The 22,403-nt window shown below is 35.0% G+C and overlaps 1 protein-coding gene across 2 annotated transcripts; it reads left to right on the top strand.

Moving 5' to 3' along the window:
• The first annotated feature begins 9,213 nt into the window (after positions 1-9,213).
• LOC132722386 (uncharacterized) lies at positions 9,214-21,278 on the top strand. Of its 2 annotated transcripts, none has more exons than XM_060706885.1 (4): positions 9,214-9,399; positions 13,591-15,358; positions 18,101-18,198; positions 21,026-21,278. In XM_060706885.1, the coding sequence occupies exons 2-4, from the start codon at positions 13,595-13,597 to the stop codon at positions 21,261-21,263; spliced, it is 2,100 nt and encodes a 699-aa protein (XP_060562868.1). In that variant the 5' UTR covers positions 9,214-9,399; positions 13,591-13,594; the 3' UTR covers positions 21,264-21,278. The 2 variants fall into 2 exon arrangements, with proteins under 2 accessions (XP_060562868.1, XP_060562875.1); XM_060706892.1 differs by lacking the exon at positions 9,214-9,399 and adding an exon at positions 11,087-11,207.
• The last annotated feature ends 1,125 nt before the right edge of the window (positions 21,279-22,403 follow it).

Raw genomic sequence — 22,403 nt, 5'->3', positions numbered from 1 at the left:
CCCTGGCCAGCCTGGTCATATGGTCTAGTGCACTAGAAGTGCACTTCTAGTGCACTTCTAGTTCAGCTCTAGTGCACTAGAAGTGCACAAGGGTGGGAAGTTTAGTGTGAACTCAACTGTAACTATTGAAAAATTGAACCTCAATACATGTTGCACTCAAGCTGTCTTGTGACTTACACAAATTCAAAATAGATAATTTACCAATGCTCCATCATTTCACTTTCCAGCACAATCACACTTCACCAATGTCACAACAATCATTTCACCAATGTCACACAACCATCCACATTCCAACATAAATCCTCCATCACAACTTCCGACATGAACCTAGCAATCCAGCCAACATGTTTGGGTTTTCTGAAATGTCACTGGTGTTAACAGAACAACATTGCAAAATTTAACACTTTAAGCTAAATTCTTTTGAAATTAAACAGATACAATACTTATTTTATTATAGTGACTGTCTAGCTTTACAGATAGAGGAAAATATGCCTTAATAGCATTGTTTTGGACAAAGACAGGCACCTATTAAGAGTAGAACCACCAACTTTCCATAAACTAGCTAGTTATACAACTATAAATGGAAATGCCTTTATTGAGACTTACTTGTGACCTCAAAAACAAATTTTACCTGACCATACAAAATGTCTGTCTCTCTCCACATTGAAACAACTTCCATTCTTACAAATCTGCCAGCACAGAGGTGTAGAAAGCTATTCCATACCATATCCTTCTTGCGAGTATATAGTCGCTGGACCTCTCGAAGAATTGATAGTCTCGATCAACTTCCACCATGCATGTCAAGTACTTCATTACTCTGTCCCAGTCCACTTTCTTACATCGATCCATCATCACATTTGATGCAACTTCATGGTCAGTGAAATACCACATCCATCATCATATTTGGTGCAACTCCATGGTCCATCATCACATTTGGTGCAACTCTATGGTCCATCATCACATTTGGTGCAACTCCATGGTCCATCATCATATTTGGTGCAACTCCAGGGTCCATCATCATATTTGGTGCAATTCCATGATCCATCATCATATTTGGTGCAACTCCTTGGTCCATCGTCACATTTGGTGCAACTCCAGGGTCTGATCATCATATTTGATGCAATTCCATGGTCTGATCATCATATTTGGTGCAACTCCATGGTCCATCATCATATTTGGTGCAACTCCATTGTCTGATCATCATATTTGGTGCAACTCCATTGTCTGATCATCATATTTGGTGCAACTCCATGGTCTATCATCATATTTGGTGCAACTCCATGGTCGGAAAGATCACATCCATCATCACATTTGGTGCAACTCCTCAGTCTGAAAGATCACAGGGGTACCAAAACAACATTCTAATTTCATAGTTTTAACTTCTACAAATTACTTTCCAACTAAACGGACAACTCTTTGTTATTTAATGGTTTAAAGTTATGTGGCAGATGAAAATATACCATTTAAGTGCAAGGAGTAGCAAATTCACATTCTGAATAGAAACACTGACCTTCCAGTCCAGCCAACTATAGACATTCAACTGTAATTCTCAATTGCATAAAATAATCTTTTTAAACTTGGTTCTTTTCTTAATTGGAAAGCCATTGAAATCAAGTAAAATACTCAATAATACACAAAATTGTTCACAAATTTACATGTTACAAAATTACAAAATTGTTTACAAAAAAGTTATCATGATAAATTCCTTAAAATAAAGTAATGTATAGTAAAATACCCAAATGCTCCATCATGCCACATTCCAACACATACACTTTGCCAATGTTATAGTTATACACAGCCATCCACATCCTCGTGTATCCACCACAACTACAATGTAGGACCAGGACTCTCCAACATCTTCTATTCAAATGGGTTTCCAGACACAAAATATTGGAATATATTATTATAATTATACAATTAGAAGAACCCGGCAGCTTCCAAGTACTGTAGATCTACAAGTACAAAAATAAAGGTATTAAAACACAAATATATTAATTGATCAGTTTCATAATACATTTAAGACTTCTAAACTAAACTAACTGCAACGAACATGGCATTGAAAGGAGTGGCTTCTACTTTAAACAACAAGTCTAAAGGGAGTGGGGATTGGGTAAATGAATGAATACACATTATTATAGCTATTTATTGGTGGGTAAGGTAAAGGCAAATATTCATATCAAATACACTAGCATCAAATCAAATACAATACAGCACTATATGGTTAAGATTATAATAATAAAGAGAAAATCAAAATTCGGCACGAGCTAAAATCACGAGTATACTGCGCGCACGTGGGAATATTACACAGACTGGCCAGACTCGCATCTAAAAACATAGACCAGCATAAACTCATTTTTATCAACAACAGTATTTATACAACCAAGAAATCTATAAACATTTTGACATATTATGTAGGTAGGCCTAGGGATCACACAAAAAGGACAAAAAAGAGAACACTGTTAATGTGATAGGTTTTATGCAAATTTGGGCACCTTTAAAATTCCTAGTAAACGCAGCGCGAGGCCATGCGAGGCCAGGCAGAATCGCATTATAAAGCAATTGGACCAGTATAGACCCATTTCAAATTTCATAACATATCAACTAAAATAACACAAATATATAATATAAATATTTGGGAAACAACAACAATTCAGCAACTAACTATAACCAGCAAAAATCACATTTAAAACAATTTTTGTACCATCATAAACCATTTCAACTTTTATAACACATCAACATACTGTGTATATGCACAAATCACACAAAAATACATTTGTTGGTAAATATAGGTAGGAAACATGCACCGAATTCGTGCATGTATTATGGGAGACATTTTAAATAGTTTGTAAAAAAACAAAAACCGCCGATGTAAAGAACGTTGCGCGACCAGAATCAGACGAACATCGGTAAGTTAGACCTTTCTCAATTCAACATATAAACTAAAATAACGCATGTATCATCATATATAAACATCAAAATGTACTCTACTTACAGCTAAAAATAGCACATCATTTCCGATAGACCATTTTCACGTGCAAACGTACGCGGCTATAAAATATAAACAGCAGGTAGCTGGAAAATAGATGAAGAATTTAAACGACACAACTCGTAAAAAATCAACACACTTACTGTTCTATCAGGGAACACCCGTCCTTCCACCTTCTCGGCGCGACTTTCCCTCCAAAAATGATGTTTGCTGTTGATATTACTCAAACGATCACGTGATCAGCGTGAAAATTTCGTCACTTTCCGCCGTACTTCGGGAAAAGCGTCGTTTCTCTGACCTTTTCATTGTTAAACAGGGGGTGTCGAATCTATAGAGGTACGATAAGTTCGATGTGAAAGGGTTAAAGTCAGCTTGGTTCAAATATTTGTTGCATGTTTTACATTTTGTTCGAATAATAAAGTGCACGCAGAGCAGGCCATATAATAGTCTGTATAACCTGCCCTTTTCTCTCCGTTCAAAAGTAACGACGGGAATCATACTAGCCATATAATTGTGTATGATGGTCAAAGTTATAGAAAGAGTTCTTTCTCTTTTGTATATAATTATGTCCGGACATATTTTTTTAACAGAAAGGTCCCCAAACTATTATACAGATGAAAGAATATATTTCATTGTAAGGAGAAAGCTATTGAGGTTAGTTTAACTTCAAATTTTGTTACTGGCCAGCAACCTGATTTTGTTTGTTTGTTTTGAGATTTACGTCACATCCACACAGTATAGGTCATATCGCGACGTTCCAGCTTTACTGGTGGAGGAAGACCTCAGGTGCCCTTCCATGCATTATTTCAGGCACGAACGGGCACCTGAGTAGAACCACCGACGTTCCGTAGACCTAGCTGGATAGCTTCCTCACATGAAAGTATCCAAAGTCCCTGTCGGGATTCGAACCCACAGCGGTGAGGGACAAGTGGTTTGAAGTCAACGACCTTAACCACTCGGCCACGGCCAGCAACCTGAGAATACAATAACTGGTAAAAGCACGATTGTGTAATACAAATAGCAAAACTATAAACGCAAAAAAAAACATAAAGAATTATTTCATATATCCACAATATTGACGTATTTCTTAATGTGCGCACGATAATTGGTTCGATAAACTAACTGTACGCAAAACTTTTGGTTTCTTACGATAAGTTTTATGCATAACCGACTGATGTCTGTTCTCAGTGCACCGGGTGTGGTGAAATAATTTACAATTACCTTAAGGTTAAGTAAGGTTACGCGTAAGGTTATAAATCACTCGAAAATAGAAACATTGAAACTTTAGGACAGTTCATATTGGAGAAAAATCTTCTATGCTCTGATACAATGAAATTACCTCTTTGGAAGACTAAATCGACATAAATTATGATTTTAGTGTGCGTGCGTGCGTTCTATACACAGCTTCATACTGAAGATTGTGGAATGTGTGTTACAAGCCCTGTTTAACGAAGGGTCTGTTGGAAAGAATATTTAAAGTCTTATCAGATTATAGTCTTAAGCTCGCATGCATATGAAACATGTTGGATGGAAATTTAGCAGCAAAATTATTTTCACCTGGACATTCCACCAGTAAGCCAGAAATTGAGAAAGAAAATCATTCCTTTATTAAGATTTTATGATGACTTAATAAGAAATTTGTTTCAAACATAAACACCAACAAGAGGCTTTACATTTATTTTTCTTTTAAACAATTAAAACTGCATGCCTCCAGATGACCCAAAATATTTCAAGAAAAAACATACTAAACTTTGAGTAAAAAAAAAACAAATTAAAGGTTCAAGTGATAATGTATATCTTATGTGCAATTAATGACTGTATTTTGTAGTATTTATCACCATATTTCTACTGCGTTATTAATGCAGTTGGGCTATTTATGCATATTCTGACCTCTTTTTGGTAATTTACGTGGATTTTAAGTGCCGATTGAAATGTGTCAAGTACTTTCTTTGTTCATTTTACAATATTTTACCTTTAAATACATTTTCAAAATTTTCATGAAAATTAGGATGAATCTGCAGGCGTGCTGCTTTAAAGTACATAGTGAAATTAACATATGAGCTGTGTCACGACAAAACCAACATATGTTAAGTTCATTATTGCCTTGGATGTTTGTTTAAATCCAACAATCAAATTCTTTCTTTTGCCCGCCCTTGGTTTTATCCTAAAACTAACAAGGGCAAAACCTGTTTTTATGCAACCTTGTAACGCTTTCTAGAATCTAGAAAGCACATAGTGTGACGTTTTCTTTTTTTCCTAACTGCCTCAGAACTCCTTTCTCAAGTTCATTGATTAAGAAATATTTATTGGAGTGAAACATTTAAGTGAAGAACGATACAAATTCAGTTATGATAAATAGTTTACCTATTCAATATGATAAATAGTTTACCTATTCAATACGAAGAAAACGTTCAAGTGTCAGACATAAACAAAAAATTCTGTTTTGCACTTTCGATAAACTGCATAGAATTTGAAGAATTTACTTCAGATATATAAAAAAGAAAGGACAGGAAATATACTGGGTGAATAAATAACTTATAACCAACTTTCAACATTAAAGGGAGGTTAATTTAGTTAAAATTTGGAATAAAGGTGACAAAATAATTTGAGTATTTATAAGTATAGGCAAGGTAAATGACGTCAGACACAAGAAGAAACAGTGAGAACATAGAATTTTTTTCAGCAAGATCCTATTAAAAATCAATTAGGTAAAAGTTTTAAGTAATAATTACCACTGCCAAAATGTTTGAACCTTTGACAGCGTACAGTAATATTATCGTACCAAAACTCATCGTACAGATTAATGTTTGGACAACAAGACGTCAATAGATATTTTTGCACAAAAGCATTTGCTATGTAACGCTATAATGAGTATTTAGATAAGTTGCAAGCAGAACTTACATTCACGGTATGGGCTCTCATCTCATCATATTTTCACCGACACAAAATCAGTTACAGCTAATTTACCTTCAATATCTTTTTTACTGTGATGTTTAGGTCAGAGCCCCACTTGATCCACGTAAAATTTGGGATTTTGATAGAAAATGACTCTAGCAATTTTATAAAATATACCCACGCTGACGGGTGTTAACATGCTTAAATCCTCCATTACTCCGCATCGTACCTTTTCACATCGCTTAAAAAAATATCGTACCTCTATACGTTCGACACCCCCTAAAATAATAATAGACTTAACCACACAAATTGACGGTAGTGAAATATTCACTCATCTGATAATTCGAATTGGACAGATTTAAGCCGTGTGGAGATTTTAACAAGAGAAAAGTATTCTACTTAACAGTTCTCAACTTTGCCAACAGCAAAAGAAACATGTGATATATTGAATTGAATTTATTTGGTACAAATTACTTTTCATTGAATAGATCATATATTAGAAGTTACCTACCGGCTCTTTTGTTAAAAGCGGTCTAGTAAACCACAACAGGTCTGAAAATATATACCGACCTATTTTTGTTCTATTGTTCTCTATACAATAGAACATATGTGAAGTCGAGAAACTCGTGCATTACACAATATTTACCGTAAACGCAGAAATTTTGAAAAATAACGCTGAATTGTGCAAACTTATATGGGGATATGACCATCCTGAATTGGAAAAATATATCGATATATATGTCGATATATATTTTAAAGTACGTTTCAATTAATAGAAAAAAATAGCGCATACGGCTGTTAGGACCCTCATAACATATATTCAAGATTATTTGTGAGAAAAACGAACTGGCTACTGTTCTGGCGTTGAAGTTTGTGTTTCGCCGATATTAATGAGTACAATAACGCACATTAAACCTTTCTTTATAGTTTGCTTCCCGGTATACCTAACACATTTTCGGCATTTATTTCCACAACTATGTCTGATTTTGCACAAACCTGCATTATCTTAACAATTCTGCATTATTGAATATATACGACGATTATATTATTGGTGCATATCGAATCAATGTCAACTTCTGCATCTTTCTTTCCCAAAATATTACTTTCAGTGAGAGTATAGTTCATCTTAATTAAATATAAGACCGTTTTTTTCTCATTTTTTCACAGTTATTTAGATGTCAGATTCTGTTACGGTAGATAATGAGAACAAGTTTAGAATACTTGATATTTAATTTGAGTTATAAATAATAAAACCTATTATCTTTACATTAAATTTTCCATTTATGTCGTGATACTGTATATAGATCAACGACTATTTAATATATGGATATATATGTCTGCATTTTTTCTCTTGCTTTATTTTATATATCAACTTGAAAATTTATATGTAAAGTCCACAAAGATGACAATTTTTTTTTAAATTTTTGAGTGATTGCCTTTTGTTAATTTCATGTTCCAAATACTAAGATCTAAAAGATACACAAATAGAAAGGGTGAGGGGTTCAATAATGAGAAGGCATACATTGTTGATAAAAATATAACATTGCGCATGACCACCGGAAGACGATGGCACGATAGTGAAAACGCGATGGCACGATGGTGAAAACGCGATGGTACAATGGTGAAAACGCGATGGTACGATGGTGATAGCGCGATGGTACGATGGTGAAAACGCGATGATACGATGGTGAAAACGCGATGGTACGATGGTGATATCGCGATGGTGCGATGGTGAAAACGCGACGGTGCGATGGTACAATGGTGAAAACGCGATGGTACAATGGTGAACTCACGATGGTACGATGGTGAAAACGCGATGTAGCATCGCGTTTTCACCATCGCACTATCGCACCATCGCGATTTCACCATCGTACCATCGCGTTTTCATCTTCGTACCATCGTGTTTTCACCATCGTGCCATCGCGTTTTCACCATCGTATTATCGTGCATCGCGGGTACAGACTAAATAAAAAGTCACGACTGTACAAACGGAACACCGTACTTTCGAGATAACCGCGCTAGTTTCTCGTTAACACGTTCGTAAACGCAAATATAACGATAGCTTCGAGTAATAATTTCTACACATTTAACACAGCTGTCAGTTTTAAAGTTCACTAAACGTAACAATATATATTTTGGTAAATGTTGTCTAAATGTTTTTATGTGCATGTTCCAAATAAAGTTTCATTACACAAAATCATCTTGTTCAAGCGCACTTTGGTTGCAAACTTGAAGTCCAAGCATTTTTTGTTGCAAACTTATGTTTATTATTTTTCAGTCAAACTAATGAGTCTATATTTTACTATAATTGTTGTTATTATTTATTTATTTATTTATTTAGTTCCATAGTAATAAAAACGCCATGTATAGATTCTGGTTAGAATTTGAAGAAAATGTTAGAAAAATACTTTTGCTTCATTTAATTTCATTTTATTCAGCTATTGAAAGTTAATAATAAGTGAATACCAAATGTACGATTTTCAAGGACGGCAAAGCCCAGAATGAAAATAAATAAGAAACTGCTGACGAGCGACTTACATGTACATAAACAAATTTACATTTTTGTGGCAAGGGGGCGTGATGGATTTTGCACTTTTTCATTATCCCTCATATTCAAACTCAATCAATCAAACCGAGTTTGCTATTTTCATGTAATTTTGCTGTTTTTAATGCTTCCGAGGATCACTTTTTTCCATATATTGATACATTTAATTGTTTGTGTTGAGCGCACAATAGCATCATAACACGACAAAGTCTATGCATTAATTGCAAAGTCCGTGATGAAAGTTTTATTTACGATGACAAGTTTACCAACTGAAATATTCTTTCAAACCGTTTCTAATCTATTCTTCTGCTTGCAACTTCATTTAAGCTATTTTGTACGGAACCGTTAAAGGGCCTCCAAAAAGTGTGGTCGGTAGATTTCAATTCGATTTATTTTAGTCATGCCTGTTTTGTCCTTTGATCTATAGTCTTCATAATGTAGCAGTTATTTATCAAATAATGATAGCAATACATAACAAACTGCTGAAAATTAACATCTTAACAGATTTCTCAATTAATTTAATATGCTTTTACTTTTATAACGTTTGTTTCATCTTTGATTGAAATAAATAAATAAAAAAAAACAACAAAAATACGAAACATCAAAAACAATTGACTGGAAACAAAATACATAATATGCAAAACAATCCTAAATAACATCTTTTTAACCTTGAAACATCTATCCATTTTTACAAAAAAAAATATTCGAAGACCGGCACAGACCGGGAGGGACCGGAGACCGGAAGTGACCGGACCGGAGACTCCACCGAATAGTATATCCCGCTTCCGGATTTAAAAAACGGTGTTTATGTATAAAAATCCTCACGTGTGCTTTCAGTTTCATGTCAATGGAATGAAAACATGGAAAACATGTCCCATACACTTCAGTTAGGATTCAAATAAAATGCACAAAACTAACGAATATCTACTTTCAAGAGTAATAAAGAACTGATCAGGAAAACAGCAAACAGAAAGTAAGATAAGCCCAGTACACTGATCATCAGTTCAGTACTGTTTACACTGCTTTAGCACCACGCTTTTTAGCATCGTTTTCTTTCATCTGTAGAGTGTAGTGACTCACAATTTAAAAAAGAAACGCTGATGTCCATAAACTAGGGTCCTTGGAACCCCGTTTTTGAGATTTTGAAAGACCATAATAGCATTGTAGTAAGCTGGTAAAATTTGAGGCATTTACCAGGTCTAGGATTTCATTAGTTCTGGCTTCCATAACTTTATATGTCGCTTTTATTTTGACGTTGCGACAGTAAAGTTATGGGTCAACCCTATTTGCAAAGGCTACCTGAATTTGGCAGTTTGTGCGCCGTACATAAAAACCTATTAAAATCACCCTTATTAATCAAATTTGGGTCAAATAAAATTACCATTTTTGATAAACAAATCAATTTTGAATCAATTCATGTTTTGTTTTTAAATGAAACTTCAATGACATTGTGTACCCAACTATTTTTTAGGGAAATATGTAGAGAATGTTTACCAATATGGAGTCTGCTTTTCAAATGAAATTTCACGGGACTTCCAAGTTTTGGAAATTCTAGCATCTATTTTTAGTAATGGACCATACACTATTTTTAGTAAGTGTATGATTTTATATAAAAACAAAAAAGTAATTCATGAATCATCACTCAAAACAATATAAATTCAACGTGTTTTTGGTACAATGTCTTGTTATTGAATAAATACACCGTTATTCATAATTGCGAACCATGTTTTTAATTAAAAATAGCATTTGGGTCATGGGTCACCAAATGTCATGCAAAGGTATCCGAACCTAAATTCTCGCTAGTCACATGATAATTAGGGCAGCAATGGCGGCAAATTTTATGAAATGTGAACCTGCTGATAAACTTTGAGGCATTATTTCATCATTCTAACGTTCTGTGTTCAAAAATATAGACTGAAGTGTCCCAAATATATCTAACTACCTGTATTAAAATAGCTTTTGTCTAGATCACCCAAATTTATTGAATTACAACATGACATAAATATGTCACGGTTCTGGTTGACTTTGATACGGGATTGGCTTCAGCGAACAGGTCTAGCAGTACTATAACACCTGTTTGCTGAAGTATCTTTAGCTAGGATTTCATGATATTTATGGACAGTCTGTACATTTTTGGAAGATCCATAATTTTACAGATTTTTTTTATCTGTAAATTTACAGACATGAAGTAAGAAAATAGCAGAAGTTGCATTAAAAATCAAAACCAGAGGTTAAGATGAATAGGTTACGTATTATATGAATAACGTTACGTATTATATGAATGAATGTAACAGTATCATCATCACTATGGTAAGATTCAGAACAATTTGATGACTTTCAATTTTCACTTTTAACAAATATTTCAAAATCATCATACAAAGATGAAACTCACCCCATTACCTTTGTAAATATAAACAATCAATAAAACAACTTGTCTGAAGCTGCGGATTTAAGTGTAAAACTAAGAACAGCAAATTTCACATTAAATATCTGTAAATTTATGGATTGAAAAATCTTTAAATTTTTAGACTATCTATAAATTTACAGACTGTCCATCAATATAATGAAATCCTAGACCTGTTTACTAGTGTTGCCTAAGTCCTTCATCTGTTCATTGAAAGACATTGCATAAAATTTTCTTTCTTTTTACATGACTGTATAGATTTTAGAAAAATAATTATGTACCTTTACGCACTTTGAGGCTAGCTGTACAGTATTACCTAAAACAATAATGAAAATGCAAACTTGTGTTTCTAAAGAGATTTGATTGACTATCATACAGTAGGTATATTAATTTTTGTGCCTTATGGGGGGTGGGGGGTCATTTATATTTACCCTTGTCCTACCGTCCGTCTGTTCTCAGGCTTATTTGCATTAAAACATTGAACCTGTCAGACATTTGTCTATTGCAGAAACTTTGATATTTTGGCCACTGAAGTCCCTATCGTTTGCCATCGTAAGAAAAGCATCTGCATGCTTAAATCACTTGTATTTACAACTATTTCACAGAAATGATCACCATATTGAGACGACATGTCGCATGCAACATTTGGGTCGCTACCTTGAAGGTCACAGCATGACCTTGCAGCAAAATTGTGTCCGGTCCATAACTTTTTTATTTGAAGTTAGATTTAACAAATATTTCACAGAAATGATCACCATATTGAGACGACATGTCGCATGCAACATTTGGGTCGCTACCTTGAAGGTCACAGCATGACCTTGCAGCAAAATTGTGTCCGGTCCATAACTGTTTTATTTGAAGTTAGGTTTTACAAATATTTCACAGAAATGATCACCATATTGAGACGACGTGTCGCACGCAACATTTGGGTCGCTACCTTGAAGGTCAAGGTCACAGCCTGACCTTGCAGAAAAATCGTGTCCGGCCCATAACTTTGTTATTTTAAGTTGGATTTTACAACTTTTTAACAGAAATGATCACCATATTGAGATGACGTGTCGTGAGCAACATTTGGGTTGCTACCTTGAAGGTCAAGGTCACAGTATGACCTTGCAGCAAAATCATGTCCGGCCCATAACTTTGTTATTTGAAGTTGCACTTTTCAACTTTTTCAGAGAAATGATCACCATAATTATTGAGATGATGTGTTGCGCGCAACATTTGGGTCGCTACCTTGAAGGTCAAGGTCACAGCATGACCTTGCATCAAAATTGTGTCCGGCCCATAACTTGGTTATTTGAAGTTGGATTTTACAACTATTACACAGAAATGATCACCATATTGAGACGTGTCGCACGCAACATTTTGGTTGTTTTTTTTTTCACATATAACTTTGTTTGTGACATAACTGACACTACAAGAGGTGAATCTTCCTGTGTCCAAAACCTATTAGGGTAGCATCGCCCGGTTCAACCGGCTCTTGTTTAACAATTTAAACTTGTAAATAACACAGAAATTCCATCGCCTCCAAATACTCTAATTAAAAATATATTTATATCTGATATATCTATCCTATATCTTATAACATAAATGGCCGAACATCCGACTTGATATTTTATTCATTCGTAAAATTACATGTATTTGGAAAATATATGTTTATTCTTTGTGAAAATGTAATAAGACCTTCAAGTTACTGACTACATCATTGCATTTATTTATTATTGGAAGAAAACGCTGTATTGCTAGTCTAAACAGTGTGTATAGGCTAGCTGTTAGTGTTCAAAATGTTAAATTCTGTTAATTTTTTTTATTTATGTCCTCAGCGAGTTTTACAGCAAGAAATGAACATTTGTAATAATCAGGAGCAGTCTTATCTGCCATATAAAATTCTTATAGGATTGTTTATTATTTTATGAACATATTCTAGAAGAAATTCTATTTGATGAAAAGAAGACAAGATAAATCAATGGCAGTGGCAGTACATAGGCAATAGGGTGCTCCCATTCCCCTTTTACACCTTCCAAAGTTTTATGGACAGTAATCTAAGAGATAATGTGTATAGCTTGTAAATGGGATATTTTGAAAAGAAATAAATTGCTATCACCATAGGTTATCTTCCCTTGTATTAATACTATGCTTTTAAATTGGTTTAGTATTTACTATAAATACTATGTTTTTAGGATAGTCATACAAACATGTTTATGATTGACTGACTGGCTAAAAAATCTGTGAAAAGATACATGTTGGGGCCAGACAAACAAACTACCAGTGCATCAAATGTACTGTTTCAAGAGGGCTAAAGAACCTACCTTCAAGCTTCAATAAATAAATTTTAAAGTGAAAGATATTTTACACATGCACATTACATTGATCATGTTGAGGTATACCGTATTAATGTGTATAAGTTTTTGTTTCTACTATTATTATTGCTATACATTGCTGTGGCAGTGCATTTCTCCTATGCATTTTAAATGCAATTTTTAGTTGTTGAATATAAAATAATTGAAACAAAAATGAAGTAGTACAGCTTGATAAAAAAACTCTGAGTGACTTTAAAGGTCTCTAGCCCTTCAAACAGAGCTTAGAATCATCCAACAGATATCCTTGAGGTATATTGCTAAAGATATGAAAGAAAAACAATGAGTTGAACTTTCAGTTCAAAACACCTTTCCTCCTTTATACTAGCTTTTAAAATCAGGCATTTTGTATAATATTGAAATTGTATGAATATTTAAACTTAATTTGAAAACTCTCTTGCAGAACAATGGATTTCAAATCACGGATGGATTACAGATTTGATCAACTGAAAAAAGATGTTATCCATGTTCTAAAGAAGCACCCAGATGGGGTTCCCAAGAGTGATATATGGTCTCTTGTGCATAATGACACTGGACGGATCATCTCAGCCAAGCAATATGGCTTAAAGAAATTGAGTAACGTCTTAGAGAGATGGACAGATGACATTAAAACAGAGTTTTCCGGAAAAACGCCACGTTTGATGTTAAAGGATACATCAGTATATTCAAATGATTTTTCAAAATCTGTAGGGAACGATTCATTTGCTTCAGGAATAATGGCGGAACTTAAAAGGCGGACAGAGAAGGCTGGAATAAAAATTCCAGCTACTTCTACAAGTGGATGCAATGATGATATGCAGGATTCACCTGATTCTTCAGAATCAGATGATGACAGTGATACTACTAGTGAAGAAAATACAAGCAACAGTGCTCTTCTTGTAAGACATAAGTGCCTTGTTAGGCAATGGGTTTTGGATTTTTTTCGCGAGGAGCAAATTCTGTGTTGTGGTTTTTCCAAATTAAAAAAGTATGTGATCAAGAGGATGCAAAAGCATTTTGACAAGACATCTTTGAAAACAAATACATGGAAGACTTTTTTATATGGCCATTGTAAAGATTTAGTGAGGTTGAAAGTTACAAAAAAATCTATCGAAGTGTATCTGTTGAAAATAGATTATAAGGAAGGAACTCAAAGAAAGGAAGTTAAAGAGAAGGAGGGACAACCATCTACGGCAATGTCTTTGTTGACAAAAATGTCAACACTGAATAGGAGCAAAAACTCTTCAGAAGACGCAAAATGTATTTCACTGCAACTTGATGAAAATCCAAGCAAACAGACTGAAATTATTGATCTTACAAACGAATCAGAACCATCTGTTTCAAACTCTCAAAAGAGTGGTAATACTAGCAAATTTGGGGATTTTTCAGTGCCTTTTAACGTACTGCAACCTATGCGCGTTGAAAGTAAGCCAATTAAATTAGGAGAGTCTTCTGCAAGTGCAACTTTTGGGTCTGGTGTTAGCAATATTAGAGAAAACTCATTTCTTGAATTTGAATCATCTCTTCCAGGAATACAAAATAGAATTATTGAAATCATCAATGCTCCGATAAACACAACTCCGTTTCCAGTAAAGAGGATAGATGTGAGACAGGTTCATGTGCCACATGGTAGGTTACCAGCAAGAGAATATGTTGATGATATAGCCAAAGAATGCATTGAGATATTAGCAGACGCCAATGAAAGCGTGACAATGGAGAGAGTGGAGCAGATGGTTTGTCAACGATTTGGTTGTTATAACATTAGACAGCTAGGTTTTCAGTACACTGATCAGATTCCTTGTATCAATGAACTTAATCGTTTGCTGAGTAAGATTAATCTCTATGTCATTGCTTTTGTGAAGGCTCGGTCCATTTGTACCTTGTATGAATTAAAGGAGGCGATACAAGATCATGAGGCTGGGTCAGCAGATTTTGAATCTCTTAGATTAGGACCATTGCAGCGTCTTCCTGTGGTATATCAGCAGTTTCACTTTCCAACAGATCATGCAGAAATTCCACAGGTTACTACCATGGACATACTGGATCATTTTCAGAATTACCTGACCAAGTTTAGATTGTGGTCAGGACGATTGGATCTTGAACCATTCTTGGATTATTTGGCAGAAGAATATGACGTTCCCAATTACAATATGATAGGATGCAAAGTAAGGTCATTGCCTTTAGCAGCTACAGTAAGTTGGTTTCTTATAAGTAACTTGAGTGTTAAATTTGCCTAACATAGTAGACATTTTACTATAAAAAAATTCTAAAACATTTTTTTACGTCACTTAACCACGAATTGTTCAAGGTGTGCTTGTGAACACCCTGTCCAGCATTCATTGATATTAGCATTTTGATACTTAATAACATCTAGACGGTTTGGCCAATTGCGATGAAACTAAACAGATTTTTGAGGAATGATTCTAAGGTGATCCTCTTAAAAAATTGCTTAAAGGTTTAAATCCACAGAACAAAATAGTTGCCAGAGCTAAAAATAGGGAAAAAAAACCCTTTAAACAACATGTGCTCAACCCCATGGCAGATTTTGATGAAACTTTACAGCAATCAGCATTAGGTAGTCTTTTTGGTTCAGGTCTGATGAACAAGATGGCTGCTAGAGTAAGCTTTGAACAACATCTTCTCAGTCTCTTCATATATTTTGACGAAATTGTACAGAAATGGTCCTTAAATCTTCCTTCAAAGTTTACTAAAATTGCTTTTATCAAGCGATAAAATCACCGATTTGGATATATCATTTCAATTCTAACATGACATCAATAAATGCTGCTGTACCTGATATTAAGCAAATGCCCCAGACTTGTTTCGTACTTATTTTCAGCATGTCGCATTTTTAGTGGTTTCGTCGAATGTCTAAGGGTTATGTCACATGTCTAGAAACAGAGAACGTCAACAGTGATTTTATTGCATAATAACACAGACTTTCAGTCCTTCTATATTCAAAAGGGATAAATGTGGGTCATGTCAGAATTTTAGATAAATTGTTACTCCCCTACCGGTTTACCGGAGGGGACTTTAGGTTTACCCTCCGTCCGTCTGTCCGTCCGTCCGTCTGTCTGTCCGTCCGTCAGTCCGTCCGTCCACAAAACTGGATCCCGCAATAACGCAAAAAGTACTGAAAATATTTTAATGAAACTTGATATATGGATAGATGGCAGTATGGAGATTATGCACGTCTTTTTCTTTTCTTCCTATGTTGAAAATTCTGGTTGCTATGGCAACAAATAGACTGAAAATATGGCAAATTTTACACATAACCTGGATCCCGTGATAACGCAAAAAGTACTGAAAATATTTTTATGAAACTTGATAAATGGATAGATGGCAGTATGGAGATTATGCACGTTTTTTTCTTTTTTTCCTATGTTGAAAATTCTGGTTGCTATGGCAACAAATAGACTGAAAATATGGCAAATTTTACACATAACCTGGATCCAGTGATAACACAAAAAGTACTGAAAATATGTTTATGAAACTTGACATATGGGTAGATGGCAGTATGGAAATTATGCACATCCTTTTTTATCTTCCTATGTTGAAAATTCTGGTTGCTATGGCAACAAATAGACTGAATTTCAAGATTTCTGATTCTAGTTTTTAAGTTTTTTCACTATAAGTTCTTTATTTCTTAAGGTATTTTCTTCAAACTTTAAATGTAAGTTGATTGTCATCAACCACATCATATGTGACAAGGTTTACAACTCTAGCACAAAATTTATCAGAATTACCTCCCTTGAACTTAAAATTTTCATGAAAAAAACATTGTTTTTTTTTTAATAACTTCTTTTTCTGAATGTATCTACTTCAAACTTCATATAAATGTTTCTTGTTGTCACTCAACATTTGTGAGTGTTCAATACTCTAGCAAGACTATTTCCAGAATTATGCCCCTTTTGAACTAGACTTTTTTTTGAGAAATTGGTAATTTTTACTCCAACTTCTTCAATCATGATAGGATTTAAAAAAATGTTACATTTTGATAACAGGGATGTTTAAAAAATAACTTTAGAGTGTCCTTCAGTCTATCTGTCTGTACATAAAAACTGTTTCCTGTGATCACTTTTCAAGAACTTTTCCAACAAATTTACTTAAAATAGGAACCTAAGTGAATGGCCAATGGCCCTTCAGAATGTTGCTTGGGCTCTTACCGGTAGGGGACTTATGGATTGCTCGCAATACTATGATAATTGCTTGTTTCATATATAATTCTTTCATAACTTGTTATGTATGATACTAAAGACTATCAACATGATTATGATATTTAAGACCTTCTATTATGAACCAATTCACTCTAAACTAATTCTCCTGCTTTACAAAAAATTGAAAAATTGCTCAAATTTATCCAGTCTGTTGAACATCTTGTCCAGGCACACCATATCCTCTGATGATCAATTAAGGACCATCATTACCTAATTGGTTTGGTTTAAACATATTTATTTAAGCTTGATTGTGAAACAAGTTTTTGTGTCTCATATTAATGACTTTTGAGTCTGCTTCCTGGAACCAACCAGTACTTGTGACATATGAAGAAACATGGTCCTGACCTGATTAGGGCTGGAACCCATGATCCCCAGCTTGAGAGGCAAGCACCTTAACCCAGGGCTACCATAAAGTTTCAAAATTTGGAAGTCTGCGAAATCTCAGATATTGACTGTTACATTCTATATGTAAAGAAGGAAAAGTATTAAATTTTGGAAGTCTATTTAAAGCTAAAATCAAGGAGTAAATGACTCCCAAACTTCCATTAACGGAAGCCCTGTTAACCACTATGCCACAGCTTCCCTTACATGTAACTAGGCCCCATTAGCATAATGAATTAATGACAGATTAAAAAGCATGTGAGCTGTTGCAAATAAAATCATAGAAATTTTTATGAATCAAAAGTAATTTAAGATATAATTTATGTGTTAAAACAGGTGTTGAAGAAAGCGCAGAGAGATTCACGAAATCAACAGCAACAGATAGTGAGGCATTTCAAGGATGAATTAAAGACACAGATAGGAGATGCCTTCAGGTAATGGTTTACCTCGGTGCCACAGATTTGAATAGCACAGAAATTAAAATTGTGTAAAAAAATATCTGATCTTTTAAAGCTTGATTGATATTTTGTAGGAGGAAGATTGTTTCTCTGTTTAAGATGTACTTAACAACTGTATTCATGGTCTTAACAACTGTATTCATGTACTTAGCAACTGTATTCGTCAAAGTCAGCTTTTGGAATTTAAGACTCTTGTACTTCAGTGATTTTCCTGCTTACATGTATTTAATAGACTCCGATAAAAGGCCTCTTCCCAATTGAAATTTTCTTTAAAATCATGCAGTTTTCCAAAAATCTGAACTTACACCAGTCCTGCCTTTTTAATTCCCAAATTAGCAATTAATTCCAAAATAAAGAGGCTAAGGCCTCTTCCCAATTTAGTGAGAAAAATCACTGTACTTCATAATACATTATTCTATATCAGTTTTGCCATTTATAGGTCAAAGGTCAACTTAAAATTACAATAAGAAAATGTTTCAGTATGATTTTATAATTTTATTTTGTTAAAAATTGAACTAGTACATTCATTTTTAGCTCACCTGTCACAAAGTGACAGGGTGAGCTTTTGTGATCGCTTTTCATCTGGCGTCCTTCCGTCGTCCGTCCGGCGTCCGTCCGTAAACTTTTACTTTAAATGACATCTCCTCATAAACCACTAAGCCAATTTCATCCAAACTTCACAGGAATGTTCCTTTGGTGGTCACCTTTAAAAATTGTTCAAAGAATTAAATTCCATGCAGAACTCTGGTTGCCATGGCAACCAAAAGAAAAAACTTTAAATATCTTCTTTTAAAAAACCCTAAGAGCTAGAGCTTAGATATTTGGCATGAAACATCTTCTAGTGAGTGTCTACCAAGTTTGTTCAAATAAAAGCCCTGGGGTCAAAATTGGCCCCGCCCCAAGAGGTCATTGATTTTCCCTATATGCATATAGTAAAAACTTTGAAAATCTTCTTTTATAGAATCCAAAGAGCTAGAGCTAAGATATTTAGCATGAAACATGTTCTAATGGGTGTCTACCAAGTTTGTTTAAATAAAAGCCCTGGGGTCAAAATTGGCCCCGCCCCAGGGGGTCATTGATTTTGACCCTATATGCATATAGTAAAAACTTAAAAAATCTTCTTTTAAAGAAATCAAAGAGCTAGAGCTAAGATATTTAGCATGAAACATGTTCTAATGGGTGACTTCCAAGTTTGTTCAAATAAAAGCCCTGGGATCAAAATTGGCCCCGCCCCGGGGGTCATTGATTTTTCCTTATATGTATATACCAAAAACTTAAAAATCTTCTTTGAAAAAACCCAAATAGCTAGAGTTTAGATATTAAGCATGAAACATCTTCTAGTGAGTGTCTACAAACTTTGTTCAAATAAAAGCCCTGGAGTCAAAATTGGCTCCGCCCGGGGGTCATTGATTTTCCTTATATGTGTATAGCAAAAACTTAAAAAAATCTTCTTTGAATAAACCCAAATAGCTTGAGTTTAGATGTTAAGCATGAAACATCTTCTAGTGAGTGTCTACCAAGTTTGTTCAAATAAAAGCCCTGGGGTCAAAATTGGCCCCGCCCCGGGGGGTCATTGATTTTCCTTATATGTGTATAGCAAAAACTTAAGAAATCTTCTTTGAAAAAACCCATTGAGCCAGAGCTTAGATGTTTAGCATGAAACATCTTCTAGTGAGTGTCTACAAAGTTTTTTCAAATAAAAGCCCTGGGGTCAAAATTGGCGCCTCCCCAGGGGGTCATTGATTTTGACCCTATATGCATATAGTAAAAACTTAAAAAATCTTCTTTTAAAGAAATCAAAGAGCTAGAGCTAAGATATTTAGCATGAAACATGTTCTAATGGGTGACTTCCAAGTTTGTTCAAATAAAAGCCCTGGGATCAAAATTGGCCCCGCCCCGGGGGTCATTGATTTTCCTTATATGTATATAGCAAAAACTTAAAAATCTTCTTTGAAAAAACCCAAATAGCTAGAGTTTAGATATTAAGCATGAATCATCTTCTAGTGAGTGTCTACAAACTTTGTTCAAATAAAAGCCCTGGGGTCAAAATTGGCTCCGCCCGGGGGTCATTGATTTTCCTTATATGTGTATAGCAAAAACTTAAAAAAATCTTCTTTGAATAAACCCAAATAGCTTGAGTTTAGATGTTAAGCATGAAACATCTTCTAGTGAGTGTCTACCAAGTTTGTTCAAATAAAAGCCCTGGGGTCAAAATTGGCCCGCACCGGGGGGTCATTGATTTTCCTTATATGTGTATAGCAAAAACTTAAGAAATCTTCTTTGAAAAAACCCAAATAGCTAGAGTTTAGATATTAAGCATGAAACATCTTCTAGTAAGTGTCCACAAACTTTGTTCAAATAAAAGCCCTGGGGTCAAAACTGGCCCCGCCCAAGGGGTGTCATTGTTGTTAACTATATGTGTATAGTTAAAACTTAAAAATCTTCTTTTAAAAACCCAATGAGCTAGAGCTTAGATGTTAAGCATGAAACATTTTCTTATGGGTGTTTACCAAGTTTGTTCAAATTAAAGCCCTTGGGTTAAAATTGGCCCTGCCGGGGGGGAGGGGGGTGGAGAAACAGGTGGGGAGGTCATTGTTTTTTATTATATGTGTGTAGTTAAAACTTAACATCATGAAACATCTTCTAATGGGTGTCTTCGAAGTTTGTTCAAATAAAAGCCCTGGGGTTTAAACTGGCCCTGCTCCGGGGGCCTATATACAGGTGAGCGACCTCAGGGCCATCATGGCCCTCTTGTCATTAGAAAATTCCGAGCATTTTAATTTTGAATTTATATTTTCATTAGAAAATTCCGAGCAAGCATTTTGGTAACAGGAGCAGGTGAGGGAATGGAAGTGCGACAGCATTATATGAAGATGAGACCTGAGCTAGCTTTATTAGAGATCTTTGACAAGTTCAACATTCTGTTTATGGTAACTCAGACAGGCAATAGGAAGTGGACCAGAAATGCTAAATTTAGACATCTTATTGGGGTAAGAAAATCAATATGTGAATGTATATTAAATGTGATAAGTGAATTGTAATTATGCCCTGGGCGAAATTGGGCGAGACCTACAGATTTTTCATCGTCCGTCTGTATGGAGTGAACCTATTTTGGTAAGTTGATTATATCTAAAGTTTTAGCTGTTCCAATGGCTTATTTATATAAGTAAGTTCATATAGAATCAGTGCATGCTTTGCTTGACTATTTGATGAATAGGGAAAGCTATTGAACTCGCCCAGGCATTGATGTCAATCACATTTTAGTTAAGCTTTTGTTATCCCCCGCCGATGGAATCGGGAGGGGGATATAGTTTTGGCGTTGTCCATCCCTCCGTCCGTCCGAATTTCGTTTCCGGAGTAGTTCTCTGCAACTACTGGCTGGAATTCAACGAAACTTTATGGGAATCATCAATATCAAGAGGAAATGCGCATATCGTCGGCTTGTTCCGGTCCGACCCTTTAACTCAGAGTTATGGCCCTTGATTAGTTATGTAGTATGCATATAGAGTAAAAATCATTTCCGGAGTAGTTCTCTGCAACTACTGGCTGGAATTCAACGAAACTTTATGGCAATCATCAATATCAAGAGGAGATGCGCATATCGGGGCTTGTTCCGGTTAGACACTTTAACTCAGAGTTATGGCCCTTGATTAGTTATGTAGTATGCATATAGAGTAAAAATCGTTTCCGCACTACTTCTCTGCAACTACTGGCTGGAATTCAATGAAACATTATGGGAATCATCAATACCAATAGGAGATGCGCATATCGTCGGCTTGTTCGGGTCAGACACTTTAACTCAGAGTTATGGCCCTTGATTAGTTATGCAGTATGCATATGGAGTAAAAATCGTTTCCGCGCTACTTCTCTGCAACTACTGGCTGGAATTCAACTAAACTTTATGGGAACCTTCAATACCAAGAGGAGATGCGCATATCGTCGGCTTGTTCGGGTCAGACACTTTAACTCAGAGTTATGGCACTTGATTAGTTATGCAATATGCATATGGAGTAAAAATCGTTTCCGGAGTAGTTCTCTGCAACTACTGGCTGGAATTCAACGAAACTTTATGGCAATCATCAATATCAAGAGGAGATGAGCATATCGTCGGCTTGTTGCGGTCAGACCCTTTAACTCAGAGTTATGGCCCTTGATTAGTTATGTAGTATGCATATAGAGTA

This window comes from Ruditapes philippinarum, unplaced genomic scaffold (assembly GCF_026571515.1).
Source record: "Ruditapes philippinarum isolate M1 unplaced genomic scaffold, ASM2657151v2 ctg6096_1_1_1_1, whole genome shotgun sequence".
Taxonomy (NCBI): Eukaryota; Metazoa; Mollusca; class Bivalvia; order Venerida; family Veneridae; genus Ruditapes; species Ruditapes philippinarum.
This window is presented reverse-complemented; position numbering and strand designations above follow the sequence as displayed.